Consider the following 17,019-nt stretch of genomic DNA (forward strand, 5'->3'; position numbering starts at 1 on the left):
AATGGCTCATCCATATAATCTCCCCCTTTAATAAGTTTTTTTTTTTTTTTAATAGTTTGTTTTTTAATTATTATTATTTGTTTCTGTTATTTTGAAATTATAAAGAATGATTGGAAAAAAAAAAAAAAAAAAATTTTGAAAAAAATTTTTTTAAAAAAATTATATTAAAACCCCACCACACACAATTTTTCTTTTTTATAAAAAAATTAATTAAAAAATAGCTAGAACTGTTTAGTTATTCCCATAAAATATTTACATTTCATTGCTGCATATAAAAAAAATTTTAAAAAAATATTAATTAAGAAATATAAAGCTATCAGGAATTCAATAGCCTAGCAGATGCTCAGCTTTATTTTTTCTTCAATAAAAAACTTGTTGAGAGTTTTTTATTTTTGTTGTGTTATATATAATTTGGTTTGTGTTTTCATTTGGTATACAAATATTTAAACTTTTCAGTAAGTTTTTATTTGTTTTTGTGTTATTGTGTTTTGGTTTGTGTTTTAAAAAACTTGTTGGGAGTTTTTTATTTGTATTGTGTATTCGTTTTTACCGGATTTATCTTTCCGGTGATTATAATAAAATATCAACTTAAATTAATAAATAAAAAATATATTTTATATTAATATATTAATATATTGATATATTTTTTATTTATATATATATTTTAATAATTTATAAAAATAAATTATTTTTTTTTTTAAAAAAATAAAAAGATAAAAATTTTAGTTTTTATTTTTTTTTTATAAATAAATTAATTTTTTTATTTTTTTTATTTTAAAATTAAATTTAATAAAAATTTTTATTTTATTTATAATTTTATATAATTAAATGCTAATTGCTTTTTTTTAGATATTAATGAATTTGATGGTTGTGGCTGTGAACAAACATACAATAATTTTAAAATTAAAAAAAAAATTGAAAAATTTAAATACAAACATTAAAAAATTTAAATACAAGCATTTGCCAATAGAGATAGTTGCATCGAAATTCAAAAAAACTTTCTTGTAGATGCACTTAACGTAATTGGCAACCATTGACTTTTCAAAGGGATGTTATTTCTTCAAATAATCTGTCAACTCTCAGCTTATCCATCATTTTGAAAGCTTATTTAAAAAAGCTTCAAAGAAATGTGTCATCTCAGGTTTCAAATAAAATCACCAAAAGTATAGAATTGGTCAGTACTATATTTGGAGAAGTAGATAGTATTAGTATTTGATATATATATAATAAAAAAATCGAATGATTTAAAAAAAATAATAAATGAAGAGTATATATATAAATTAGTTTTTTTATTTTTTTTTTTTTTCAATTTAATTAAAAAAATCAATATTCTTTATTTATTAAAATTAAATTTTAATGTAAATAAATTAAAATTATTATTATCTTCAAAACTATATAAAATATACAAAACTATTTATAAATCATCAAATAAAAATAAAAAATAATATATTTACAAAAATAAATTATAATAAATGAAATTTTGGATTTTTATTTTTATATTAAAGATAAATTGTGAATTTTTTTTATTTTTTTTTTGAATTTTTTTTATATTTTACAAGATATTAATTTCATATTTTTTTATTTTTTTATTTATTTTATATTGACAATGGATGAGCTACTATCATCTCTAATTAACTTTCAAGTAAAAGAAGAGTTAAAAAACAGTAGTAATATTAGTGATAGGTAAGTACAATACAATACAATACAATACAATAAATATAAATAATAGTCGATTAATTAAAAGCATATTAATTGGTGTTTTCTCTTTTTAACTATTTATTATAGATTATTATATATAGTTTGGAATAATATATTTTTAAGAAATGAAATTCATAAACATATTTTAAAGTTTATTGAACATAGTGTTGTAGAATTTGATAGATCAAGTTATGACCAGTTTAAAGATAAATCATATATAACATCACTTGAATGGCATGGTGATCAACTACCAGATAAAAATGAATTTCCACCATTTTTGAAAAATTTAGATTTGTGCGGTTTTAATAAAATGTTAACTCCAACAACTTTACCAAATACAATTACAACACTCATATTTGGTGATGATTTTAACCAAGTGGTTCCACCGGGAACATTACCAAATAATCTCACAACACTCACATTCGGTTATTATTTTAACCGAGTAATTCTACCCTGCACATTACCAAATAGTCTCACAACACTCACATTCGGTCATGATTTTAACCAAGTAATTCTACCCGGCACATTACCAAATAGTCTTACAACACTCACATTTGGTTATGATTTTGACCAAGTAGTTCCACCCGGCACATTACCAAATAGTCTTACAACACTCAAATTCGGTGGTTATTTTAACCAGGTATTTCTACCCGGCGCATTATCAAATAGTCTCACAACACTCAAATTCGGTCGTTATTTTAACCAAGTAATTCTACCCGACTTATTACCAAATAGTCTCACAACACTCACATTCGGTAAAGATTTTAACCAAGTAATTCTACCCGGCACACTACCAAATAATCTCACAAAACTCAAAATCTGTTATTATTTTAACCAAGTAGTTCTACCCGGCACATTACCAAATAATCTTACAACACTCACATTCGGTGGTGACTTTAACCAAGTAGTTCCACCTGGTACATTACCCAATAGTCTAACAACACTCACATTCGGTGATGATTTTAACCAAGTAGTTCCACCCGGCACATTACCAAATAGTCTCACAACACTCACATTTGGTCGTGATTTTAACCAAGTAGTTCTACCCGACACATTACCAAATAGTCTCACAACACTCACATTTGGTCGTAATTTTAACCAAGTAATTCTACCTGGCACATTACCAAATAGTCTAACAACACTCACATTCGGTAGTGATTTTAACCAAGTAGTTCTACCCGGCATATTACCAAATAATCTTACAACACTCACATTCGGTGGTGATTTTAACCAAGTAGTTCCACCCGGCTCATTATCAAATAGTCTCACAACACTCACATTTGGTTATGATTTTAACCAAGTAATTCTACTCGGCTCAATACCAAATAATCTCACAACACTCACATTCGGTCATTGTTTTAACCAAGTAGTTCCACCCGGCACATTACCAAATAGTCTTACAAAACTCACATTTGGTCGTAATTTTGACCAAGTAGTTCCTCCTGGCACACTACCAAATAGTCTCACAACACTCAAAATCTGTTATTATTTTAACCAAGTAGTTCTACCCGGCACATTACCAAATAGTCTCACAACACTCATATTCGGTAATGATTTTAACCAAGTAGTTCTACCTGGCACATTACCAAATAATCTCACAACACTCACATTCGGTCATTGTTTTAACCAAGTAGTTCTACCTGGCACATTACCAAATAGTCTCAGAACACTCACATTCGGTGATGATTTTAACCAAGTAGTTCCACCCGGCACATTACCAAATAATCTCACAACACTCACATTCGGTCGTGATTTTGACCAAATAGTTCAACTTAGGACATTACCCAATAATCTCACAACTCTCACATTCGGTTTTTATTTTAACCAAGAAGTTCTACCTGGAACACTACCAAATAGTCTCACAACACTCACATTCGGTCGTTATTTTAACCGAGTAGTTCCACCTGGTTTATTTAAAATTAAAAAAAAATAAAGTTATCAACCATGATTAATATTTTCCTACCAAAACAGAGTAATAAGCGGAGGGGGAATTAAATATATAAGAATTTGAAAAATTAGTAATTAAATTTTTACTTTAAAGAGTTGAAATGTTGGGTCCAACTTTGTAGAGAGAGAATAGTACCAATTATTATTTTTCTTGGTAATTTTTTGAACAAGTGAATTTTATAGTTTTCTGGAAGCTGAAATAGATTTGGGCAATCATTGAGAGTTTTGATGATGAGGGATATATCTTTTTCAGTGTGGGGAACTTCTTTGGTTATAATCCTTCCAAATGCACCTATTACTATTGGGGTTATTTCTACATCAAATGGTCTGCCATCAGGATCTTTGTATGTATTTTTTATTATTGAACTAGTGTGGAGATAGTCTGATTTTGAATATAAAATAATCTTTCCTAAAATTGAGATAACAAAATCCTGTTTTCCTTTTTTTAGCCGATTGTTCAAATGATCGTTGAATGAGTTTATATAATATGGAGTGAGTTCATTTTGTTTAAAATAATACATTTCTGGATTCATTAATGCTCTTTCTAAATTCTTTAAAAATTCTATACTTTTGGTGATTTTATTTAAAACCTTTGGGATGACACATTTCTTTGAAGCTTTTTTCAATAAGCTTTCAAAATGATGGATAACCTGGGGTAGTGAATCATAAAATAGAATACTCTATTGGTAGCATGGGTCTGTTAGATCTTGTGGTTAAAAATCTATTTCACCAAAATGTATAACTCTTGCTAAACCATTTGTTTATTTTGTTTTATCTGGTTGGGTAGAATAAGTTTCATTAACCCAGTGTGAAGTGGTTTATTATCCGATCCTTCAAGTAATTTGGGTCCTGTTTCGTCAAGAGGTGCTGCCCCTTATAAGGTAATGTAGAATCTTTTAACCCATGTATTGTTAAGCTTCTTTTATAAAGAATTGGAAATGCAAAGATTGTTTCATCAAAGTTTTATTCATTTAAAATACAAATATATTTATTAAAAAAAAAACTATATTATAAAATGTAAACTATATTTTAAATTTTATTATTTATTTATTTTTTATATAGAATCTATTTTATCAATGAACCCAGTCAAAGATGCCTCATCTAAATCATTGAAAAGTTCATCTAATTCTTGGTTTGGAAATATATGAGGGGGTTCATTTGGTTTCAATCCATTTTTTAATCCATGTGGTGATTAAATAAATAATTTTTATAAAAATAAATATCATTTTTAAAAAAAAAATATCAATAAAATTAATTGGAAAAAACTTAAAAATATCATAAAAATCACAAATTTAAAAAAAAATATCATAAAAATTACAAAAAAATTTTAAAAAAATAAATTTTTATTTTTTTTATATATAAAAATTTGGTAAAATATTTATTTTTTTAATTTTTAATTTTTATTTTTTTTAACTAACAATGGATGAGCTACTACCAACTCTAATTAACTTTCGCGTAAATGAAGAGTTAAAAAACAGTAGTAATATAAGTGATAGGTAAGTGCATACATACAATAAATATAAATAATATATTAATTAAAAGCATATTAATTGGTTTTTTCTCTTTTTAACTATTTATTATAGATTATTATATAAAGTTTGGAATAATATAATTTTAAGAAAAGAAATTCATAAATATATTTTAAAGTTTATTAAACATAATGATGTAGAATTTGATATATCCCTTTATGACCAGTTTAAAGATAAATCATTTATAACAGCAATTATGTGGCATGGTGATCAACTACCAGATAAAAATGAATTTCCACCATTTTTGACAAATTTATATTTGGCCAGTTTTAATAAAGAGTTAACTCCAAAAACTTTACCAAATACAATTACTAATCTCATACTCGGTGATGATTTTAACCAAATAGTTCTACCCGGCTCATTCCCAAATACTCTCACAACACTCACATTCGGTCATGATTTTAACCAAGTAATTCCACCTGGCACATTACCAAATAGTCTCACAACACTCACATTCGGTCGTAGTTTTAAAGTAGTTTTACCTGGCACATTACCAAATAGTCTCACAACACTCACATTCGGTCATAAATTTAACCAAGTAATTCTACCTGGCACATTACCAAATAGCCTCACAACACTCACATTTGGTAATCATTTTAACCAAGCAATTTCACCCGGCACATTACCAAATAGTCTCAAAACACTCACATTCGGTAATTATTTTAATCAGGTTCTACCCGACACATTACCAAATAGTCTCACAACACTCACATTCGGTTATAGATTTAACCAGGTTCTACCCAGCACATTACCAAATAGTCTCACAACACTCACATTCGGTAATAATTTTAATCAGGTTCTACCCGGCACATTACCAAATAGTCTCACAACACTCACATTCGGTTATTGTTTTAACCAAGTAGTTCTACCCAGCACATTACCAAATAATCTCACAACACTCACATTCGGTTATTGTTTTAACCAAGAAGTTCTACCCAGCACATTGCCAAATAGTCTCACAACACTCACATTCGGTGATGATTTTAACCAAGTAGTTATACCCGGCACATTACCAAATAATCTCACAACACTCACATTTGGTACTAGTTTTAACCAAGTACCTTCACCTGGCTCATTTCCAGATAGTCTCACAACACTAACATTCGGTCGTGAATTTAACCAAGTACTTACACCCGGATCATTACCTGATAGTCTCCCAACACTCATATTCGGTGATGGATTTAACGAAGTACTTACACCCGGATCATTACCAGATAGTCTCACAACACTCATTTTCGGCGGTGATTTTAACCAAGTACTTACACCCGGATCATTACCAGATAGTCTCACAACACTCATTTTCGGTGGTGATTTTAACCAAGTACTTACACCCGGATCATTACCAGATAGTCTCACAACACTCACATTCGGCTATGATTTTAACCAAGTAATTAAACCAAACTCATTACCAAATAATCTCACAACACTCACATTCGGTCATAGTTTTGACCAAGTAATTAAGCCAAGATCATTACCAAATATTCTATTGACAATCAAGTTTGGTCATGATTTTAACCAAGTACTTACACCCGGCTCATTACCAGATAGTCTCACAACACTCATATTCGGTGATGGATTTAACCAAGTACTTACACCAGGAGCATTACCAAATAGTCTCATCAAAATCACATTCAGTCCTTATTTTAACCAAGTACTTACACCCGGATCATTACCAAATAGTCTCACAACACTCACATTCAATCCTTATTTTAACCAAGTACTTACACCTGGCACATTACCAGATAGTCTCACAACACTCACATTCGGTAGTGAATTTAACCAAGTACTTACACCCGGATCATTACCTGATAGTCTCACAACACTCATATTAGGTGATGGATTTAACCAAGTACTTACACCCGGAGCATTACCAAATAGTCTCACAACACTCACATTCGGTGATGATTTTAACCAAGTAGTTATACCCGGCACATTACCAAATAGTCTCACAACACTCACATTCGGTCATGAATTTAAACAAGAAGTTCCACCCGGCACATTACCAAATAGTCTCACAACACTCACTTTCGGTAATGACATTAACCAAGTAGATCTACCCGGCACATTACCTATTGGTTACATTCTTGCTGAACGACATACCAAATATTTCAACTCTTTTAAGTAAAAACTTTATTAATAATTTTTCAAATTCCTAATATATTTAATTCCCCTCAGATTATTACTCTGTTTTGTTAAACATTTAAAATTTTTTCCTTAATTCAGAATTAATTATATTAAATAAATTAATCCGGAAATATATTAATTTTATTCTTTTAGTTTTTTTTTTTAATTTATGGTATTTTAATTTTTAATCGATGTTTTTTTTATTATTAAAAATAATAAAAAATTTGAAAATTTTTAAATTAAAAACGAATGCTCACACTTATTAAAAAACCTAATCATTCAAATCCAACAACAATTAGGATTTAGGGCCTCCATCATTTGCAACTACACAGATATTGAAGATCTTCTACATGTCGTAAAATGTTCAACAAGCACAAACAATAAAATATCAGAAACAATAATTGAATATTTTAATTTATTAAAAAAATTTAATAAAAAATCGAAAAATGAACTAAAAGATTTTATTATCACAATGCCACAGCACGAACAGCCAATCAACAACAACAAAAACCACCACAAAAACAACAAAAGACATCATACATATAACAATGGAAGAGAATAATAATAATAACTATAATAATTCTGTTTACGATGATGTCCATTTTGATTTATTAAATTCACAAAACTCTAATAAAATAAACATTAATTTTAAAAATTTAAATATATTGTCTTTTAACATTAATGGTGATTTCACCTCTAAACTAAAAAATATTATTAAACTTTCTATAAAAAAGAATATAAAAATTATTTGTTTACAAGAAACTAAATTTACTCGTGATTAAAAATTTAAATAACTTATTTGAAAAAACTGATTTTACTATCCTCTTTTCTTCAATTGATCATATATATAAAAATTACATTACAACACTATCTACTAAATCTGGAAATTCATTAAATAAAGAACTATCTATATTAAATTTGAAAATAAAGAGTTATCATATAAAGCACAATCAGGTGTTGCTACTATTATTCATAAAAATTTACTAAACAATTTAATCCATAATGACATCGTCAAAGATTCACAAGGTAGACTACTGTTTCTATCATTTAAATTTGATAATGGCAAACTGGGTATATTAAATTGAAAAAAATCAACAAAAAAACCGCCAATATGGACTAAAAATTTATTTTTATCAAAAAAGCCTGGATGGCTCAGTAGGCAGAGCGAGCGGCTGTTAACCGCTAGGTCCATGGTTCGATCCCATGTCTAGGCGATTTTTATTTATTTTTATCTTTTTGGTGATTTTTGTTTAAAAATGTTAAGTTTCCGAAGGGGTGCAAGTTTACCAAACCCTGTGTCTTTCCTTGATGTTTTTTAAACCTTTTATGTATTCTAAAGTCCATTTTGAGGTTAGATTCTTATAATCGAGTTCTTTTATTGTATTTTCTTGATCGTGGTATAATTCTTTACATAACCAAATCCAAACTTGATGAAGTACCAGGGCTATGGCATTTCTATAAGCGAAGCATCTAGTTAAGTCTAAATCTATTGCTTTATAGTTCCATTGGAAGTGTGATTTGTGAAATCTGGTGTTGTTGTAATCCATATTTATTTCTCCATCGGATTTGCGACCTTCTGGGATTTTATATGTAATATTTTTTATTGATATATTCCTTCTTGATCTTGTTATGTCTTCACTTTTAAAAAAAAAAAAAAAAAACAACTTGGATGCAATGTGGTAAAACTCATATAAGTATTAAACACATACCAAACAAAACAATAACACAATAAAATACTGATCATTAAGAATCATCATTTTTTAAAAAAAAAGGGTACAATGGTGACTTAAAGGTAGAAGATTTAAAAAAATCTTCACTTTTAAAAAATAAAGGAAGAAGATCACCTTTAAAAGAAAAAAAATAAAAAAAGGAGTTGACTGTTAAAATGCAAATGAATCAATATATCACTTCATCAAAAATATACAGCAGTTGGGTTAAGGTGAATTAATTGACTATAACTTTATACTTAAAAAAATAAAATATTTATTAACATTATTTTTACCTTTAAAACTACACTTGGTTTTGTACATTTAAATCTTGAGATGTTAAGGTCTCAATATCCTCTTCATCATCTTTATCAAAACTGTCATTTTCATCCAATGGTTTAAAACTGAAAGATTTCTTTAATTGATCAAAATATCTATCTATTTGTTCTTCATCAAATTCAACAGAGTGCTCTTGATATTCATCAAATGTTTGAATTAATTTTTTGTCAATTAATTTCTTAGCTTCATAGTTATCTTTTATGATTTCAATGTGTTGCTTTGTTTCCTCATTAAAAATGTTTTCTATTGTATATGTTTCGATATTTTTATGTTTTTCTAGAATTTCATTTATAATTTTATTTTCTTCTTCAATAGTTGATTCAATAATTGAATGTTTTAAATCATTCTCTACTTGCTTTGTCTCCAATTGCTTCAATATATCCAGTTCCATAGTTTGAAATATTTTATGAAGCTTGTCAAATTCCTCTTTAATTTTTGTTTTATTTTCTTCTAAAGCTAATTTTTTTAAAAAAAAAAAAAAAAGTTAATATTTGAGAAAAATTATTTTAATAATCAAACTTACTTGTATTATTGTTATTATTATTATTATCTTGGTTTTGCATTTTATGAGTTTTATAAGAAAAAGTAGTTGTATATGTGGTGTTAATGATGATGCGAAGGAAAAAAAAAAAAAGCATACAAATTACAGTGGTAACCAAATAATAAAAAAAGCATGCAAAATACAGTGATAAAAAAATAAAAAAATATAAAATTTTAAAAAAATTTATAAAAAAAAAAAAACAAAAAATTAAAAAAAATAAAATTGATGGGGGTCAGTTTCTTCTTTTTTATATCAAACAAGAGTAAATTTTATTTTATTTATGATTATTATAATGATGATATGTAAATATTTTCGTTGTGATTTACTTTGTTTTTTAATTAATTTTTTGAAATAAAATAAGTATTTATCGTTTTAACACACCCACACATTCCACACATACACACACACGTACATACACATAATTAAAAAAATAACACCATTAAACTAATATATGGTTAGCATATTTACATATAAATGATATATATATATGTATATAATTATAGTAAGGGTTTAAAATTATAATCACATAATTCCACTACTGTATTTTTTTCTACACAAATACTTAAAATAATTAAAATTAAAATAAAAAAAAATAAAAAAGTGTATTATAAACCCATCGTTTTTTTTTTTCCTTTCTCTTTCTTTGGTTGTAGTGGGGTGATCCAATATAATAGATTTACAAATAAAACATTTTAATTTAATTTAATTTAATTAAAAATATAAAACATAACACATTTTAAAATATCCTCCCAAAATAGTTGTAATTGATTTTAAATATTTATATTTTAAAATTTAAATTTTTTTTTTTTATAATAATTTTTATACTCATTCTTTCATTTCACCATTTCATTCTATATATATATAAAAAATAATATCATATCATAATAAATTTTATTTTTATGTTAATTTTTTTCAAATTTAAATTATATTTTATTTCCATTTTAAAAAAATTTATATGAATTTTTTTTTTTTTAAACTTATGGTTAACCTTTTTTAAATTGTACCTTTTTATTAATTTTTTATATACTTATTTATTTATTTATTTATTTATTTAATTTTTTATTATTATTTTTTTTTATTTCCTTTTTTTTTCAATTTAATATTTAAATACCATTTTTTATAATCTATATAACTTTTATATACAAATAATAATTTAATAATCAAAAAAAAACAAAAATTTATCTTTATTTATTATATCTTTTTTTTTTTTTTATATATTTATTAATTAATTTATATTTTTTCAAATTAAAAAAAAACATTATATTTAAACAATTTAATTTTAAATATCATTTGTATTTTAAAAAAATCATAAAATTAAAATCATAAAATTAAAATCATAATATCAAAATAAAATTTAAAATTTAATAAAAATGAAAATAACAATATTTTTATTATTTTTAATTTTCAATAATATATTTGCAAATAATCATATTGATATCAACATTAACAGTAGTAATAATAATAATGTTGTTAATAATAATAGTGATAGTACTAGTAGAAATAGTAGTAGTAGTGGTAACAATAATAGTAATAAATATACAAATAAATTTAAAAATTATTTTAATGAAGACAATTTTTATACCCAAGAATCTAAAATATTAAAAATTTGGGTTTATTTCAATTCCAAAGATATAAAACTTAATAATAAAAATAAATTCATCGATAATAATAATGGGGAAGAATTATCATTCAATCACTTAAAGAATTTAATTGGGTTAAGTGACAGAGCCATCGAAAGAAGAAGCAAAAGAACACCTTCGTCCTCGCCATCCCATAATAACTATATATTTGAAACTGATATACCAGTCTCTAATATAAACATAAACGATATTTTACAATGTAGCAATCAAAATATTACAATTGATGTTAATAAAAAATCAAATTGGTTAAACTCAATATCAATTAAATTAACAAATAATTATAATGATATTGATTTCAGTGACTATTTAAAAGTAATCAACTGTATAGAATCAAAATCATATGTTTCTAAAATCGATTTAGTATCAAAAATAAATAATAATAACCCAATTATTCAAATAGATAAAACAGTTAATGAACAAGTAAATAATTTAAATTTTTTATTAAACAGCAAATTATTAAAAACACAACCAGATCAATTTGATTCTCAAAATGAAGACTCTGAAAGCAAATTCAATTCTAAATTTTATGGAAGATCATATGACTCGATTAAACTATCAAATATTGATAAACTACATCAAATGGGTTTGGACGGTAGTGGCGTTAAAATACTAATAATAGATAGTGGCTATCACAAAGACCATCCATCATTACAACATCTAAAGGTAGTAAAGGAATTTGGTTTTTATAATTTATCAGATATAAGTGCAGATGATAAAAATAACCATGGAACAGCAACACTCTCAGTCATAGGTGGATATTTACCAGGGTCACACATTGGACCAGCATACAATGCATCCTATTATTTATCAAAAATGGATTTAACTGAAGGATTGGCTTTTTTTGATTCAATTCCAGAAGGTATCGAAGTTGCCGAGCGTGAAGGTATCGATTTAATAACATGCAGCATGGGATTTGGTCAAATAGATGGCGAATATTTATACTATAACGAAGACGAATATTTTATTACCAAAATTGCAGATACACTAGTTTCTAAAGGAGTTGTTTTTGTATCTTCTGCAGGAAATACAGGGGAAACTGGTATGTACAGCCCTGCATACAGCGAGCATGTTATTACCGTTGGGTCTGTAAGTTTGGATGGTTCTGCTACTGAATGGTCGTCAAATGGTCCCAATGCAAATGGAATTGTTAAACCTGATATTATGGCATTAGGTGTTAATATCTCTATAGTTTGGAACAACACTTTTGCACTTGCAATGGGAACTAGTTTTTCTGCACCACTAGTTGCTGGTGGTATTGCATTGTTGCTACAAGCTCATCCAACATGGACTCCACAACAAATCCATGAAGCAATACTCTCTACTGGCTCAATGGTAAACTCACCAAACTCTATCCATGGATACGGTGTATTTGATGCATATAAAGCATTAAACTTTAAACCCATCTCTGAGGAAACTACGTTATCATGTTCATCCAATAAAGAATGCTCAGATGAAAACGGTATTTGCTGCAATGGTAAATGTGTATGTGCACCAGCTTACTATGGAACCTATTGCCAATATAAAAGAATCGAATGTGGTGACCAATGTAATATTGATTACAACTTACCAAATAAACCCACATCCAATGTCAGTATATGTCAAGTCAACACTAGAGGCTTTCCATCATTCAAATGTGTTTATAGAGACGCTCCAACAGATCAACTATCAACAAATGAAAATCCATTCATCGTAAGCCAACAATCTCTAAACAATTGCTTTGATCCCAAATTTATTATAAACTCTTCAACAAATAATATTAATACCCTAAATTTATTTATTTATTTACTTAATATTATTATTATCATTAATTTAGTTTTATAATAAATTTTAAACATTTAAAAAAAATATTTTATATTTTTTAAAAAGTTTTATTAATTTTATTTTATATCATGCAGTAAAAATATCTGATAAAGCTTGGTATATTTATACTAATTTGATTATTTGTAATAATAATGAAATTTATTTTTAAAACTCTTTATTATAACAAAAACAATCAAATATATTAAATAATTAATAGTTACACATATCCTCTTTTTGGGAAAAATTCATATAAAATTTATTTATTTCTTTTTTAATATATTAATTAAAAAAATTATAATTAAAAAAATAAAAAAAAAATTACGAAAATTTTTTTTTATTTTTATTATTTTTTTATTATTTTTTTTATTTTTTTTTTTTTTCTAATTTAAAAATTAATTAATAAATAAACCCCAATATATTTAATAATATAGTTTATAAGAATGGATTTATTCAGTCATTTGAATTGGTATAGTGGTGTAACAACTGAAGAAGGTGAACCAATCAAAAGTATACCAACAGGAAAATTAATTGTAATTTCAGATACTTTGGAATCTGAAGGATCATTTTTAATTCACTATTTTTTACAATCTATATTTAAATCAACCACTACACCAAATGCCAATACCACCAACAACACTAATAATACATGGGGTGGATCATGCTTATTGGGATTAAACCAATCTTTATACAACTATTTTAACATTGGCAGAAAATTGGGATATAACTTAACCAACGAAAACGCCAAAGGCAACTTTACATTTATAAACGGACTTTCAACACCATACCAATGGATCATCGAACAAAGAGTACAACAATTAGAGGAACAAGGTTTAGATGAAGAACCACCATTAGATTCAATTTCACAAGGTTTTGCCCCATTCCCAATCACACATTTAAACTCAAACATTGTAAACATCTCCTCGACTGTATCATCAACCTCAACATCAAATAATAATGAATTAAAAAATATATTACAAAAAATTTATAATGAATTTATAAATGATCATAAAAAAAGAATTCAAAAGAACCCAAGTAATAAAACATTATTTATAATAGATGGTTTAAATATTTTATCAAGCTATAACTCTGGCAACCCAAGCGGATCATTTATGGACATTGTTTACTTTCTTCAATACTGCCACAACTATATCAAAGAAAATTCAAATACATGTTCAATGTTAATACTCTTCCACCCTGACTGTGATGAAGATTCTAAATTTTTTAACTTGCTCCAATATGAAGCCGATTTAACTATAAATATTACAAATTTAAAGTCTGGCTATTCAAAAGATATTGATGGACAAGTATGTATTTATATTTTTAAAAAAAAAAAAAAAAAAGAACCAACCATTAATTTTGTTATTTTTTATTTTAGCTCAATTTTATTCAAAAAGACGAAAAAACCAATACATTTGTAAAAGTAAATCCAATTCACTACCAAGCATTGGACAATTCAATCAGATTTTTCTCAATGGGTTCAAGAATTCAATAAAAATAAATAAAATAATTTTATTATAAAATGCCTTTTTCGTGCCTTTTTTATGAATTTCAGTTAAAAGTTTTTTTTTTTTTTTTATGGTTTTTTTATTCGCCAAAATAAAGTTTATATATTAAATAATAAATATTATTATTGAGCAAAATATTCTTTCTATACAAAAAATAAAAAAATAAAAAATATATTAAAGAATAAAATATAAAAAAATGATGACAGTTTATCTTTAACCAAATATGTATTAGTTTTTATCTAAAAAAAAAAAAAAATTAAAAAAAAAATTAAAAAAAAAAAAAAAAAAGTGTAGAAGGATGAGTATATAGCATGTCTCTGCTCTAATATCGCATAAATAATAAATTTAAACCATATACACATATAAATATATACATATAACACATAAATATCAATAAATATTTCCATATAAATCAAAAAAAAACACTTAAAAAAAATAATTTTTTAAAATAAAATAAAATTTAAAAAAAAAAATTTTAATTTTTTTTCAATTTTTTTTATTTTTTTTTTTTTATTTTTTTTTAAAATTATAAAAATTTTTGTGTTTATATTATATTTTATATTATTGTTTATAAATATAAATAATATTATTTAAGAAAAAAAAACAATAAAAAAAAAATATCCAATAATACTGTTATAGTATTGGGTTCATATTAAATTTCATTTTTTTTTTTTTGTTTTTTTATTAAACAATAAATAAATAATAAATAAAATACACAATAATTTAATCACAATATAAAAAAAGAAAATTTTTTTTTTCTTTTAAAATATAAAAAATAAATAAATAAACAATTAATAATTTTTTATTTGTAATAAAATAAACTATATATATATATATAATAATTTTTAAAAAATAATATATTTTCTTTTTTTTTTTTTTTGTTATTTTTTTAGAAAAAATTTAAATATATAGCATATATATAATAGGAATAAAAGTTATTGAATATTAAAGCAGTAACAGAATAATATATAACCAAAGAGAAATTAAATTATTATTATAGTATTAATATTATAATAGTTAGTGTAAAAGATGGAAATTTTAAATTTATCGGTAGAATTTCACGTACCGGATGGTGGCACTTTAAAAAAGATTGTTAGGGTCGATAACTCGACCAAGGTTGGTGATATGGCACGTTTACTTTTGGATAAGTTTGGTAGATCAGAGTTTGACCCATCACAATTTCAATTAATAGTCCCAACCAAATCATCAAATATTCAGTATACAGCTTTATCAGATTTAAATAAATCGTTATCAAGTTACAATATTAAAAATAATGTATGTAGCACTCGAAATCGAGATATTTTAATTATAATAAAAAACAATTCTCTAATAATAAAATAATTTTACATTTTAAAGGATGATTTAATTTTAAAGAAAAGACAAAAGAAATCAAATCCAACAAGTGCAAAATTAGCATCAAAAAAGAAACCCGAAAGTATTTTTAAAACATTATTTTCAATGTCAACACTTGAAATGAAATTAGGCGATAATGATAAAGTTACCCCAGAAATTACCGAAGTCGAAAATCAAATTGACGATTTAACAATTTTATTTAAATCATTTGAATATTTAAATAATTATTTTAATCAACACAAAGGTAATAATATTAAAATTTTCTTTTGCATAAAGTTAGAATATTAAAAACTAATACTTTTTTATTTTATCTTAGAAATTAACGATATTTTAATAATATTTCAATATAGCGGCAGCGAACAAGAAATATCAGAATTGGTAAAATCCACTCTTTCAAACCAAACATCATCATCGTATGACAGTGTCGATATAACACAATATCAAAAAAATCCAAAAATTTTAGGTAGCTTTATTTTATCATTATTACAAGTTATATTTTCACAAAATTCATCATACTCTCTGTACACTACATATTTAAAATCGACAACATCAGCAGTCACAACCTCCACAGATACTAGATCAACATATTTTTACGAAATACCAATCAAAAATAGAATTATTTTAAAACATATCATGCTGTTTTTATATAATTTATCTCAAAGAGATTCAAATCTATTAGAGGCTTTATCAAATATTATTGGTCCATTCATATTGGGAAATGTTTTATTAGATCCACCACCACAAACAAATTCACCAGCTTTATTAGGTGTAAATAATCTACAACAAACAAATATTATAACGGCGAGCGGCAGTAATTTAGAAAATAGTAATAATAGT

General features: G+C 25.2%; 7 protein-coding genes across 7 annotated transcripts; 6 read left to right on the plus strand and 1 right to left on the minus strand.

Moving 5' to 3' along the window:
• Positions 1-1,606: 1,606 nt before the first annotated feature.
• Positions 1,607-4,793, plus strand: DICPUDRAFT_155388 (uncharacterized protein; the record flags this gene model as incomplete). The annotated part of the gene is made up of 4 exons (XM_003290795.1): positions 1,607-1,683; positions 1,822-3,116; positions 3,198-3,605; positions 4,708-4,793. The coding sequence occupies 4 exons, from the start codon at positions 1,607-1,609 to the stop codon at positions 4,791-4,793; spliced, it is 1,866 nt and encodes a 621-aa protein (XP_003290843.1).
• Positions 4,794-5,064: 271 nt separating this feature from the next.
• Positions 5,065-7,299, plus strand: DICPUDRAFT_81561 (uncharacterized protein; the record flags this gene model as incomplete). The annotated part of the gene is made up of 2 exons (XM_003290796.1): positions 5,065-5,141; positions 5,229-7,299. The coding sequence occupies 2 exons, from the start codon at positions 5,065-5,067 to the stop codon at positions 7,297-7,299; spliced, it is 2,148 nt and encodes a 715-aa protein (XP_003290844.1).
• A 547-nt stretch (positions 7,300-7,846) lies between these two features.
• On the plus strand, positions 7,847-8,080 carry DICPUDRAFT_155390 (uncharacterized protein; the record flags this gene model as incomplete). The annotated part of the gene is made up of 1 exon (XM_003290797.1): positions 7,847-8,080. The coding sequence occupies one exon, from the start codon at positions 7,847-7,849 to the stop codon at positions 8,078-8,080; it is 234 nt and encodes a 77-aa protein (XP_003290845.1).
• Positions 8,081-9,308: 1,228 nt separating this feature from the next.
• On the minus strand, positions 9,309-9,906 carry DICPUDRAFT_81562 (uncharacterized protein; the record flags this gene model as incomplete). The annotated part of the gene is made up of 2 exons (XM_003290807.1): positions 9,309-9,799; positions 9,867-9,906. The coding sequence occupies 2 exons, from the start codon at positions 9,904-9,906 to the stop codon at positions 9,309-9,311; spliced, it is 531 nt and encodes a 176-aa protein (XP_003290855.1).
• Positions 9,907-11,467: 1,561 nt separating this feature from the next.
• DICPUDRAFT_16881 (uncharacterized protein) lies at positions 11,468-13,072 on the plus strand (the record flags this gene model as incomplete). The annotated part of the gene is made up of 1 exon (XM_003290798.1): positions 11,468-13,072. A coding segment is annotated over one exon (1,605 nt), but the record flags the coding sequence as incomplete, so codon positions are not given.
• A 692-nt stretch (positions 13,073-13,764) lies between these two features.
• Positions 13,765-14,816, plus strand: DICPUDRAFT_38118 (uncharacterized protein; the record flags this gene model as incomplete). The annotated part of the gene is made up of 2 exons (XM_003290799.1): positions 13,765-14,628; positions 14,700-14,816. The coding sequence occupies 2 exons, from the start codon at positions 13,765-13,767 to the stop codon at positions 14,814-14,816; spliced, it is 981 nt and encodes a 326-aa protein (XP_003290847.1).
• Positions 14,817-15,858: 1,042 nt separating this feature from the next.
• Positions 15,859-17,008, plus strand: DICPUDRAFT_81564 (uncharacterized protein; the record flags this gene model as incomplete). The annotated part of the gene is made up of 3 exons (XM_003290800.1): positions 15,859-16,104; positions 16,186-16,426; positions 16,499-17,008. Coding segments are annotated over 3 exons (997 nt in total), but the record flags the coding sequence as incomplete, so codon positions are not given.
• Between the last annotated feature and the right edge of the window lie 11 nt (positions 17,009-17,019).

The sequence above is a fragment of the Dictyostelium purpureum genome, assembly GCF_000190715.1.
Source record: "Dictyostelium purpureum unplaced genomic scaffold DICPUscaffold_244, whole genome shotgun sequence".
Classification (NCBI taxonomy): Eukaryota; Evosea; class Eumycetozoa; order Dictyosteliales; family Dictyosteliaceae; genus Dictyostelium; species Dictyostelium purpureum.